This window comes from Lentinula edodes, assembly GCF_021015755.1.
Source record: "Lentinula edodes strain Le(Bin) 0899 ss11 chromosome Unknown C8R40scaffold_23, whole genome shotgun sequence".
Taxonomy (NCBI): domain Eukaryota; kingdom Fungi; phylum Basidiomycota; class Agaricomycetes; order Agaricales; family Omphalotaceae; genus Lentinula; species Lentinula edodes.
The window spans coordinates 110,368-122,723 of record NW_025764329.1 but is presented as its reverse complement, the minus strand read 5'-3'; the positions used below and the strand labels follow the sequence as shown (position 1 = coordinate 122,723).

The window sequence follows — 12,356 nt, the reverse complement described above, 5'->3', positions numbered from 1 at the left end:
TTCCTGCTTGTTGGGGAGCTCGGACCGGCTCCATAGCCATCGCCGTATCCAGATCCCTCAATGCCTGCTCCATTCTCGAAGTTTCTCAAGTCTCCAGCGCCATATCCTGTCCAGACCTTATCATATAAAGTCTCCAGCTCATCATCTGTCCTTCCTTCTGAGAATTCCGGCAATGTTGAAATTAGTGATGCCGAGGGCGGAGGCGGAGGGGGCGGTGGACTTGTGTATGGAGGTGTAGGCGTATTGGAGATAGATGCATTGGAATTCAATGCAGATGTAGGGGTTGGGTTTGGACTGTATTCCGGGATTTCGTCGGTATAAGACGCATAAGCTGCATAGTCAGAGTAGTCTGCGTATACGTGGTTGTTCGACATCCTGTCTTTTGAATAGATAGCACTATTTATAAGGAAATATTTGACTAGACAGTTGGAATGGACTAACCGTTGTGATTCAACGCCTAATTCTCGATCTTTTCGCTTCTCTCTGCGAATGCGTTGAATCCTTGAAATGTAAATCCTCTGTATTCAAGGGTTTTTGGATTTTGGATTTTGGATTGACAGGCAGCGGCGGTGCCTCACTTGCGAGTTCTTCTCTCTTGTTATAGCGGAGAGTGCGTAAGGTAATGGAAAGTTAGAACGCCCACGACGAGCAGAAGAAAAAGCAAAAGGAAGCTATCGCAGGTCGTCGTCGTCGTTGTCGTTAACTCGTTAAAACCGTGTGGGCGCCGGTTTTGGATTGAATTCGGGATTGAATCGATGAGAAGTCGTATTGCCGTGCCGGAAATGCCATGCTGCCTTGCCGCTTGCGCCCTTAGTCACATGGCCTCGGACCCACGGATACATCGGGTTCGGGATAGAGCGGGACCATGAACTTATCTTGATTTCTCTTCGTTCGTTGTGCAGCCATGAAATATTTCTTTCGAATGCTGTTGATCCTCCGCTTTATCGAGCAGCCATAGCTCCATCAAGATGGCTACCTCTCCCCCGGGTCCCTATTGACATTGAAGCTCATGGATCAAACAGAAAGCTACATCCCTCCGAGTCACATCGTGAATGACAAAAATGCTGCAAGCCCTTCAATCATTGATCCTCACAGGAGATTCAAGGTTTTCTCATGACCACCGAAAAATCGAAATGACCGAAATACCTCAAGTTCAGTGGTCTTGATATAGCGCAACATTTAGTATGCGGGACCTCAAGCCCTTTCTGGAAGAACAAGCAATCAAAATAGGTTATATCTAAGAAATCATACACCAATTCATGAACGTACCTGGAGTTGGTTAATGGATGGCTCGAGAAGTTTCGAGATCGCGCGCAGGAAGAAAACCCGTTCTCGTACGTATGTTTGATTCGTGCAGGTAAATAGAAACAGAAGGAGGGAGAGTACACTGACAGATATACAGTGCTAATATAAGTTAAAAATTGTAAAAAACTCTTCAGACTCTCTACTTTATGCAGGCTGTCACTGTAGATCAGCTGGAAGAGCATCGTATGCAGGGCATAGGTCAGTCCAAGCCTGTGTCGGCTTGACCGTTTCCCGAGTTTCATCCAAACCTGAAGCCATCACAGTAGCGAGACCAGCTTGGAAGTGCCAGAAGATGTGGCAATGGAAAAACCAGGGACCTATTCAAGCAATAATAGTGAGTAATGGATGATAAGTAGGAAAGAGTTTGAATTGAATACTGACCTGGGTTGGCAGTAGAGAATCGCATGATAGTTCCTGTCGAACCGACCCCGGCGACCTTTAGGGAGATGCATTGGTATTGGCGCGGAGCAATGAAATTGCAAGACAGAAGACGTACGTCACGCTTTATGGGATTCTCAGTGTTGATTTCATCAGAACTATTTGACTTGATCAACCAGAAGTTGTTGCCATGCAAGTGGAAAGCTAATCGAATCACCAGTCAGATCAACTATGGTACAAACACAGAAGTCTTGAAAAAAAGGCTCACGATGTGCCTCATCGTCGACACTAGGAGGGAAGATGACTTGCACAATTTTGTTAGCGGGAAGGACAAAGGTGTTTTCAGTGACATTGAAATCTTCTGTGCTGTTGGCACCGTCGAGGATTTTGACGAGGGTCGGAACGTCGGGGGGAAGGTAGCTGACGTTGTTGACGTTCCATTGAGCTTTTCCCGCAGTCTTTACGTCGTCGTGAGCTTGAGCTTCAATGTCGAAATTTTGAAGGCACTTACCACAACAAGGTTGAGAGTAATGTTGATGTCGGCCTCGGGAGCGGGTGAAGCTACCAACGGCTGAATTTGGTCATTTAACACAATCATGCATATAGTTACAGGGCAAATCCCACGTACACGGAGATTTGCTTCAACGAGAGCGTTCAACTCAGCGCCAGCCGGTCCAAGGGACATCGGGGAACTTGGATCCTCTTCTGGAGCACCTTGGTAGCGAAGGATAGCCCGCGAAAGAGTGGCATTTTCTGTATTCGGAGAGAATATCAACTCCGATGATAAGATGAGAGAAAGTTGTGCGTACGATTCAGATTCCTAGTTGGGTCTCCACCAACATAGGGGGCGTTGATCCAGTAATTGGCAACGGGCTGGTTAGCCTCGACGACAACAGAATGACGTTGACCAGCAAGCATATCTATCGAGTTAACAGTCATTGGGGATGTGGGCGTGCCGTCGGTTTCGATGATCTACACATAAAAATGAACAATTTGAGCAATTAGTACTAGAAAATAACTCGCAGATCGCTAAAGAGATGATTGCTTACAGTCATGTTATGGCTATCGATCGACATTGTAAATACGTTTCTCGCGGAGGTGTTAATGATTCGGAATCGGTATCGAGTGCCCTGAACAACGTTGACGACGAAGAACGGTACTTCGGGTCCACCGTTGAACCTGCCCACACCGTTGAAGGTACCACTGTCAGAAACTGGGACAATTCCAGTTGCTACATAACCTGCGAGCAAGGGAAGAGTGGTGTTGTGCCACCAATCTCCGACTTGCCAGATCTGTAGGAGAAGTGCGACGTTCGTATAAGGTCAAGGCGGGTAAGTTTAAATCGGACTAACGGTAGTTTCGTCGTCGACGTCGTAGAGATCTTTGAGGGGGTCTTCAGGATCTGTGACAAGCAGAGTTATATTTATTGAGCAAGGAAGCGGTGATATACACCGTACCGTATACAACAAGAGCTCCACGAAGTCCCTAGAAGTAAGGTCAAATTATGTTCATATCAGGATTACTTAATACCTATACGTACGTCGACGTATTGCACGCTCAACTGACTATGAAGTTTTGGAAACAAAGGTCAGCCGTGTTGACTTGAAACTTTTAGATTCAAGCTAACCTGTGGTACCAGAATGTACCGGCCTGGCCGTCCACAAGAGGAATTGTGTAAGTGTAGCTCGCATTAGGTGCGACGGGGCAAGTCGTCACAAAGGAGCTACCCTCGTTAAAGGAGTCTGGTGTATTCACAAAGAGACCATCAAAGTCCTACATCACGATATGACCAATCGAAGTGAGAAAAAGTAGTAAGTTGACTCACAAGGGAAGTACTACGACGCATAGTCGGGTCATCCTGAATTTAAGTGTCATGATGAGTTCAAAGTAAGATAAACAAGCGGACCAACGTACTAGCAGGTTGTTAACCGTGACGACGAGAGTGTCACCTTTTGTCGCGGTGATGAGGGGACCAGGATATGTCCCGTTCGCGGTCACCATGCCTATTAAGTTGATCAATTCAGTCATCCTTTGCATCTACAAACACCAAAACTGTACTTCTGTTAAAGCCATCAGGTGCGCCATCAGCATTCACAATGTCGAGTGTGATCGGTATAGTGTCTGAAAACGCTGGGAGAGCAAGGAGAACAGCAAGGACTGTAGACGCGAGGAGCTTCATCTCGTGTGACTGCGATAGAGCTTGTTGGCTTGGTTTTTTCTTGGGACTGAACCTGCCCAGCTTTTATGCTGTTTCGAATGTGAAAAAACTCGTACGAGGATGAATGATTATAGGAAAGCAAATGTCTAATCCTCAGGACTTGAACAACCAATCGTAGAGTGTATGTTCTATGGATTTTTCTTGATTGTATGGATACGTGAGGCATTTTTCGCTCCTATGAGATATTGAGAGTAAGAGCCGCATTGTCGAATATTGACAGATTATCGTTTGGATCCCTTTGGCTCCTGCACGTTCCCAAAAATCCAAAGCAAAACTTTTAGATTGGATGAACAAATTACAAGCCGACGACCGCTCCTGCAGGCCAAGACTTTTTGCTTTCACGTCAGTGCAGCATCACAGCCAAGAGTCAGAGCAAGAACAAGAACAAGAGCGACTGAATCCCCAAGTCATTCAATTGAAAAATCCAATCAACCCCTTCGCCATTATCTACGTACATATGTTTCTCTGTGCCTTGGCGAAGGCTTGGCAGGATTTCGGACCCGTTTCGCAGAGAATTTGCACAGAGTAATTTACGGAGAAGAATCCTATCTGTGCACGCAGTGATTCCACCTGAGAAAACAGAATTGTATTGAAAACTAATCATCTGACAATTTTCAACGAAAGGGAATTAGTGATTTAAAGCGACTTCCAGTGAGAATGCAACCATTTACTATTCCTATGCCTTTGAAGCTAAAACATCCCAGGTTATCCCACTGGAGCAGGTGAAGACTCGTGCAGATGAATATCGTTGATCAAAACGAGCATTCGGAAGAATATTGGCTATGCTTTGGATTTGTGACTTCCTGATTGTACAGTGGGCGCTGCAGTGATGTAATGAGCGCGAGTGTACATAGGACAGAATTCGAATTAATCGGGACAGTGGAAAGAGTCCAAGGTGTTGCAATTATTCCGATTCGGCTTGTGTCGGTGGAAAAAAAACGAATAGTGCACGCAATCGTGAGAAAAGTGGTGGCACCTCGGCTCGATTCACTCCGGCTCACTCCGGAAACCAGTCACGAAAGGAGGATTGGAGGAAACAGGTTCGGGAAACAGTGAGCAGTCTAGTTTTTGTCTCTGCAAGTATGGAATGGTCACCGTATTATGCACTCATCCGGTAGATTTCCGACTGAAGGGCAGCTAAATTCGAACTCATTGCTCAATAATCTGATAAATGTGTAAGTGTGTAAGTATCAAACGAGTCTCCTGACCAGTGCTAGTGAATTGTTGGTGTTTCTTTCTTTGCAGCGATGAGGATATTCCGCAAGGCTCTCCCATACATTGTTTTTCCTTCGACCTCTTTCTCGCGGCGTCCGTCCTATCGTTCAGCACCATTACAGAGAGTGTTCTCTACAAATTCTGTCAAGGGTGAAGTTCAGGTGTGTACTGCAACTGCGCAGGGAATGTGTATTCAATTGGCTTGTAGTCATGTTCCACGAAATACCCTCTAATTGAACACGAATTCGATGCTATTGTCATGTATGTATCGGGGTGGGCATCGTTACTCGACGAAAAGAAATTTCCCATATCAGTTCCTTTGATACAGCGGCGCAGGAGGCGCAGGTTTGCGAGCAGCATTCGGTTTGGCAAAAGCTGGATTTAACACCGCCTGTATCACCAAACTCTTCCCTACCAGAAGTCACACTGTTGCTGCCCAGGTGGGCCATTGCTCGGAGTTGTTCTGCGAATACAAATTGGAAGCTTACTACGGTGTCACATTAGGGAGGAATCAATGCTGCACTTGGGGTGAGTAAGGTGGTATTGAATTACCAAGTACTCACGGTTTGCGAAGAATATGACTGAGGATGATTGGAGATGGCATATGTATGATACGGTAAATCGGATTTATGCCGCACATATTCACGGTCTCATCATGATTTATTTGCTCCTAGGTCAAAGGATCCGACTGGCTAGGAGATCAGGACGCTGTTCATTATATGTGTCGCGAGGCACCACAGACAGTTCTTGAGGTAGGTTTGTTTTTAGATTTGTTATTAACACTCATTTCACGCTCGTAGCTGGAACATTACGGCGTACCCTTTTCTCGTACAAAAGAAGGTAAAATCTATCAACGAGCACTCGGTGGACAGTCCTTGAAGTACGGCAAGGGGGGACAGGCCTTTCGATGTGCTGCTGCTGCTGACCGCACTGGGCATGCCATTCTACACACGCTTTATGGTCAAGCTCTTCGTCAGAATACAAACTTCTTTATTGAATATTTCGCATTGGACCTCATCATGCTGGATGGAGAATGTGTTGGAGTCATAGCGTTCAACATGGAGGATGGTACTTTCCATAGATTTAGAGCTCATAAAACTGTCCTAGCGACTGGAGGCTACGGGCGTGCTTATTTTAGCTGTACTAGTGCTCATACCTGCTCAGGGGACGGGAATGCTATGGTGTCCCGTGCTGGATTGCCGTTACAAGATCTTGAATTTGTACAATTCCACCCTACTGGTATCTACGGAGCTGGTTGTCTGATTAGTGAAGGTACGTCTATACATGCTTCAGTGTGTCGCGATTGTTCCATATGGGTTTTTTTCAGGATGTAGAGGAGAGGGAGGCTATTTACTCAATGGCGAAGGCGAGCGATTCATGGAACGCTATGCCCCGACAGCTAAAGATCTCGCCTCTCGCGATGTTGTATCCCGTACACAGGCGTGCAGTTCTATTCAACCAGGTTTAACCCAGCGATAATTGATGCTGAGCCTGATTAAATTAGTGCTCAGTACAGTTTCCGTAATCCTAACCCCGGCATCACTTGAAACCTGGGTTCAAAATATTGAGGCTGGGCATCAACTCATTTACATAATCAAGGCCCACTGCAGTACTCGGAATGTTCATTTTCCTGCTCTTTTCCAAATTTTTCAAATCTTTTATTGGACTGAATCATTACTTAGTATCTACATACAAAGGTGCAACACAATAAAGCATGTATCTGAGAATGAAACTTAAAATTTAAGACACACTGACCTGGGAACCAATTAATTGGACGGGTGAAAAAAAAACAAAAAATCGCTTGGTGAATCTTGGGAAGGGGATGTTTTGATGTACCCGAAGCATGTGGTGTTGAAGTAGGCAGTTGAGGCAGTTTTGCAGAGTTGATGGCGGCATAGAGGGCTTGTTCAGCTTGATGTCATTCTTGAGGTTGGAGTGAATCTCGTAACTTAAAGGTTGAGGTTGAGGGGGGATGATGCAGTCCGAGCCTTGAATATTTTGTATCTTCAATAGACAAGTTGAACATTGAGTTAGTTGCAGGTTGCGTCCTAATTTAAATGATCCTCGTAGTGTTAAATGTTGACCATTGAAAAGGGCCAGCGTTGAGCATTGAGTGTTGAGCGTTGAATGTTGAACGTTTGAACAAAGTTGACAACGTGGCAAAAAAAAGACCAAACAATGATCAACATTTCTCGCGTGACCTAAAAATGACTCATGGAACATGAAATGATTTGGAGCGGGCGGATTCTTGTGGTGGATTTTTTCGTGCGCAATCAGTCGAAGTAATCATTTATCATACTATCTTGCTGCTACTGTAATGAATCATCTCTACTAAATATTCATAGTCTATCTTCAGCAAACTAGCCTCCTGCCAATTGCATGGCTTGACTTGGAATGTGAAGCACTATAAATTTGAAGCTCATCTGGTCAAAATGGTGCCGTATTAAAGATAAATACCTTGCCCTGCTTATCCTCAAAATTATCCTCAAAGCCTTTGGGTCATACACAGGTCAGATATGTCCTCACAATGTGTCATTGATTTTTGACTGCCATTCATCCCAAGGGCTAACAGATATTGTATGAAGCGAGGTTTGTAAAAAACATACAGCCTAGTACCAATTACATAAATTCAAACCTGGGTTATAATATGTGAGCCTGGGGACGAAATGAAATTTCATCCCCGGGTTGTTTGACATCAATCAGCCCACGCTTATCCGAAGGTCTGGTTGTGTAGTATGACTATCGAAATCCGAGAAGGCCGGGGTGCCGGGCCCGATAAGGATCATATATACCTCCAGCTCAGTCACCTCCCTCCTGAAATCCTTAATGAACGCCTTCCCGGTATCTCTGAGACTGCAGCAATCTTTTCTGGGATTGATGTCACAAAAGAACCCATCCCTGTGTTACCTACGGTCCACTATAATAGTCAGTGCTTGCTCTGACTTTCAATCTAGTATATTCCTCTTACCTTCAAATTCAACTTATAGTGGGTGGTATTCCTACAAAATTCACAGGGGAAGTTATCACTATCGACAAGGAAGGCAAAGACGAGGTGGTACCAGGACTGTATGCTGCTGGTGAGGCTGCATGTGTCTCTGTACATGGAGCTAATCGCCTGGGAGCCAATTCTCTTCTTGACATTGTTGTATTTGGTCGAGCATGTGCTCGACATATTACGGAAACATTGAGCCCTGGTAAACCCCACAAGGACATTCCTCAGGAAGCAGGTTTAGAAAGTATCAATTTTCTGGACAAGATCAGGCAACATATACTTATGTCCTTCTGTTCTACGACTCTCTGATCGTATTTTTTCAGGACCTCTTCTGGAACTGAGTCATCTGCCAACATCCGTTTAGATATGCAAAAAGTCATGCAATCGGATGCCGCTGTTTTTAGGTTCTTTCTCCTGAAATTGAATTCCGCATCATTCCTAAATCTGTGGAACAGGACACAAAACTTCTTAGAAGAGGGTGTCCTGAAGATGCAACAGATCTACCGTCAGTTTGAACATATTGGCATAAAGGATCGCAGTATGATATGGAACTCGTACGCTCGGTTCAATGTGCTTCATATACCTGTTTTTTAATGACGACGATACAGAAACCTCATTGAAACTCTCGAGCTCAACAATCTCTTGCAATGTGCTATCCAGACCATCACTTCCGCTGCAGCTCGGCAAGAATCTCGTGGAGCACACTCCCGTGAAGATTATCCCAATGTGAATATGTATTCAGAAATATTCAAGGAGTGCTAACTGAACCTGGACAGCGTAATGACGATGAATGGATGAAGCATACCTTGTCCTTCCAAAAAGATATTAATATGCTGTCTATTGAACTCAAATATCGCAAGGTCATCGATCACACCCTGGATGAAAAAGAGTGTCAAGCAATTCCTCCAATTCCGCGTATGTATTAATCAATCCAGCTTTCAACCCAAGGGCATCTACATGGGAGCTGTCCAATAAAATAGCGCTTCAGCAACGAGGTTGATTCAAGTCTAGGTTCCTGTACTGGTGCTGGGTATGTATATTGAATCAATGTCAAATCATCGTAGATACATATTTGAGATAGGTTTCGGCTCGAGCAACTTCAAATGATCATTCAAATAATCTGGTACAAGGATAAGACCAAACTGTGTAGAACGAGAACAACAAACATACTGATTAAAGATCGTCCAGGCTGCGTCTCTTTTTACAACTTTGTCCAGGTGTTATAAGGCTCAGATTGATGGAGTATGTCGAGACGTCCTGACAGATCATTGGATGGATATTCCGGAGACATTGTGCCTCCAGATTCAATATGTCCCGAGTCTCCTTCAAGATCAAACAATAGAGTCAAGTAGAAGAACCCTGAAGGTATTCAGAAAGCGCCATGTGCGATTACAAATGGTAGGGTTGTAGCGAAGTGGACATCCGCTGAATACAAGTTACATAGGCATTTTTTGGGCATTTTTAGTCGTTGCCTGTTATCCAAGTGTTTAGGTGTGAGAATATAAAGTCCCTTGAGCAAACGATAGAGCGCGAAGTTGCTGATGGGTTCACTTTGAGCTTCATACGAAGCTGACAAGGCTGACAACAACGAGATGGTGATTGTTCGAGGAAGAATTCTGATGGAACCACCCGGCCTGGCGGGATTCGTTTTGTATAAGTATACTGTGGATGTTGTGAAGAAGGAAGTCAAGGAGCTTTTGGAAATGATGAGGGGGAAGGAAGGAAAGGGAAGGAAGGGCCGCTACCTCAACATTTCGATTTTACCATCAAATATCCTGCCACGTGATTTTAGTCACCGAATTTTAGTCATTTAACTTTTCTTCGTCGACGCGTCGACATTGATTGGGTTCCTTTGACCTTTATAATCAATGTTCGATCCTGTAACCTTTCCAAGTCTCTGTAGCTGACAAATCCTTCTATATATTGACCATCTCCTGCGAGAAGAGCGAAGAACGGAGTTCTGAGCGGCTCTCACAGGAGAATTTTACTTACAAGCAACATCCTGGACCCTTGCAACTAACAAGGTAGCGGGCCCAGCCGCTGGCTGGCGCTGTTTGGATATGTAGTAGGATATAGGTGCTTCAACTATTTGTTAGCTCAAGGACATCTGTAACAGGAAGGAAGGAAGGTATATTAAACGGCATGGTCCAAGATCTGAACACCGCACAGTCCGGGAAGTATCTTGGTGTAGAACCTACAGTCCCCGGGACGTGAAGGGCAGGACTAAACACGTATCACAACAGATCGCAACATTCCTCGAAATTTCCTGACAAATTTGCAAATACAACTAAATTTACGGATCGGAGACATACAGAAATGCTAGTTCCTACGAAGGTAAAATGAGATTGTGTCTCTGAATAATTGTTTTCCAAAGCGGTGCCAACTCTCCGGCGGGGGACTTGTCATCCTCCTTTATGACTCTGATATCATGGAAAAAACTGTTCTTCTCTGTATCTGGCCCGGCGCTTTGTGGAATGTCCTCCATATCCGGTAGATTGAAGAAGGCAACGATGGAAGTCTTCTTCTGCTCCTGCCCAATACTTACATCATGGAATGTAGGCAAATATGTTCCTTTGGACCACCTATACAACGTAGAACCACCCATAAGGATCGTTCCTCCGACTCCAGGCTCACGATACGTCCCATCGAAATCGTATACACCAAGCCCAGGTCCATCGGTAATGAGCGCTGAGAGTAGATTTCCATCAGGGTGAAGGCCGATACCCCCAGGGTTTCCTGCATGAGCAACGTACTTGATGATTCGGTATCGTACAGTGCAGCGTTGAATCAGGTCCTTGCTTAATCCGATAGCATGGCAGCACGAAACGAGAGTGCTATCGAGAACACGCTTGAGGTATTCCAACGAAGCTCTGACATCAGAGTTCCGCAGCGCCACCAAACCCGAAAGACCATCTTTCAGATCACCGTCGAACTTTGAAATCTCATGCTCTGTATCCAGAAGCGGATCAGCGATGCCTTCGGATGCGAACCAGCACGATTTTCGCCAAACGACCCGTTTATCGGTGCCTTCGTATGACAGTGCGGGCTCAAACTGACCCAAGTACTGACCAAGACACTGCATCGCTTGCAAGACCTGTTCTCGCTGAAGCGAGTCCCAGTAGAACACGTACTCTTTCCCCTCCTTAAACGATGTAAGAATATCGGAGAGACGTTGGGTTACCCGAGGGAGATTCTGAAGCGGAAGACCTTGACGGAGTAGGGAGACTATGTCAGGGTTGGCAATTGACGGGAGACTGAATGAAATCAATTCGCCGGTACGAGTGGACTCCAACTTGAATGCGTCGGGAGAGTAGCTAGCAGAGGATATGAATCTTGTGCCGTCACTATCCATAGAGTCCATTGACATAGGAAATGCTATCGCAGCCCGAAAGACATCCAAAGATTTGTTCTGTGAATATTCAAAGTCTTCGAATGAGGTGCTTCCAAGGAAATGCACAAATGCGAGTGAGGGATGAATGTGTTTAAGGTATTCGATGATACCAATGTACAGCTGGAGGAAGTTGGTCGTGTGGGCGCCGTCCATGAAGGAAAACGGAGAAAAGCGAAGGCCGAGTCGTTCATCCGTAATGAGTGTTGTGAGAGCTTGAAGGATGTTCGACACTTCACTGACGACTTTAGTGCTGTTGAACAAAATGCCTTGCAAAGCAGATCCTTGAGCTAACCAATATACATGAATAAATACCGTAAGACTAATACGCATCAGACTTACAGACATCTAATTCAATTCCATCGTAACCACAAGAAATTGCGTCAGTAATGCAGCTTTGTATTCTTTCAACAAAGCTCTCAGCTGGAGAGCTGGGCACGTCCACTAGAAAGGGCGTCGATAGATGTACAGAACAAGGCAGAAACATGTAAACGCACCTAGACAGAATGCTATGCCTTTCGCGGTATGAATGATTTCTGCAATATTTCTTTGGATGGAAGCATTAGTGTCATATGGTACGATGACCAGTCCTCCTTCAGTCGTACAAGTTCGATCTCATGAGACGAGAGGCTCAGTCCCGCTACTGTGGAAGTGCTTTCAGTTGAGACTCACAGAATTCTTCCACTGATACCATCGATGTATGTGATGGAGGACTAATGACGATTTGATGTTGAAGCCGGAATAGGCCAAGCTTGGTTGAAGTGAACAGGGTGTTCGCGGTAGGCGTGCAGGACATAGTGTTTGGAAGTGGAAGGGAAGCTGTTTGGACTTCGGGCTCCTTTGTTCACCTCTTTTGAATA

The 12,356-nt window shown here is 45.2% G+C and overlaps 3 protein-coding genes across 3 annotated transcripts; 1 reads left to right on the top strand and 2 right to left on the bottom strand.

Annotated features, from left to right (window-relative positions):
• Nucleotides 1-1,321: 1,321 nt before the first annotated feature.
• C8R40DRAFT_337802 (Cupredoxin) lies at nucleotides 1,322-4,024 on the bottom strand. Its single transcript, XM_046234763.1, has 15 exons — nucleotides 3,742-4,024; nucleotides 3,598-3,686; nucleotides 3,509-3,541; nucleotides 3,311-3,456; nucleotides 3,224-3,248; nucleotides 3,141-3,168; nucleotides 3,036-3,085; nucleotides 2,733-2,975; nucleotides 2,493-2,655; nucleotides 2,312-2,436; nucleotides 2,195-2,254; nucleotides 1,952-2,141; nucleotides 1,802-1,887; nucleotides 1,687-1,741; nucleotides 1,322-1,622 (listed from the first exon to the last, which is right to left on the bottom strand). The coding sequence occupies exons 1-15, from the start codon at nucleotides 3,860-3,862 to the stop codon at nucleotides 1,462-1,464; spliced, it is 1,575 nt and encodes a 524-aa protein (XP_046085042.1). The 5' UTR covers nucleotides 3,863-4,024; the 3' UTR covers nucleotides 1,322-1,461.
• A 1,124-nt stretch (nucleotides 4,025-5,148) lies between these two features.
• C8R40DRAFT_1161312 (succinate dehydrogenase) lies at nucleotides 5,149-9,034 on the top strand (the record flags this gene model as incomplete). The annotated part of the gene is made up of 14 exons (XM_046230109.1): nucleotides 5,149-5,277; nucleotides 5,325-5,377; nucleotides 5,445-5,556; nucleotides 5,621-5,644; nucleotides 5,691-5,732; nucleotides 5,791-5,868; nucleotides 5,917-6,388; nucleotides 6,444-6,558; nucleotides 7,851-8,041; nucleotides 8,104-8,377; nucleotides 8,432-8,512; nucleotides 8,564-8,662; nucleotides 8,717-8,834; nucleotides 8,885-9,034. The coding sequence occupies 14 exons, from the start codon at nucleotides 5,149-5,151 to the stop codon at nucleotides 9,032-9,034; spliced, it is 1,938 nt and encodes a 645-aa protein (XP_046085041.1).
• A 1,400-nt stretch (nucleotides 9,035-10,434) lies between these two features.
• Nucleotides 10,435-12,292, bottom strand: C8R40DRAFT_1048280 (uncharacterized protein; the record flags this gene model as incomplete). Its single annotated transcript, XM_046224490.1, has 4 exons — nucleotides 10,435-11,786; nucleotides 11,839-11,940; nucleotides 11,994-12,110; nucleotides 12,169-12,292. 4 exons carry the CDS (start codon nucleotides 12,290-12,292, stop codon nucleotides 10,435-10,437), a joined length of 1,695 nt encoding a protein of 564 aa, XP_046085040.1.
• Nucleotides 12,293-12,356: the final 64 nt, after the last annotated feature.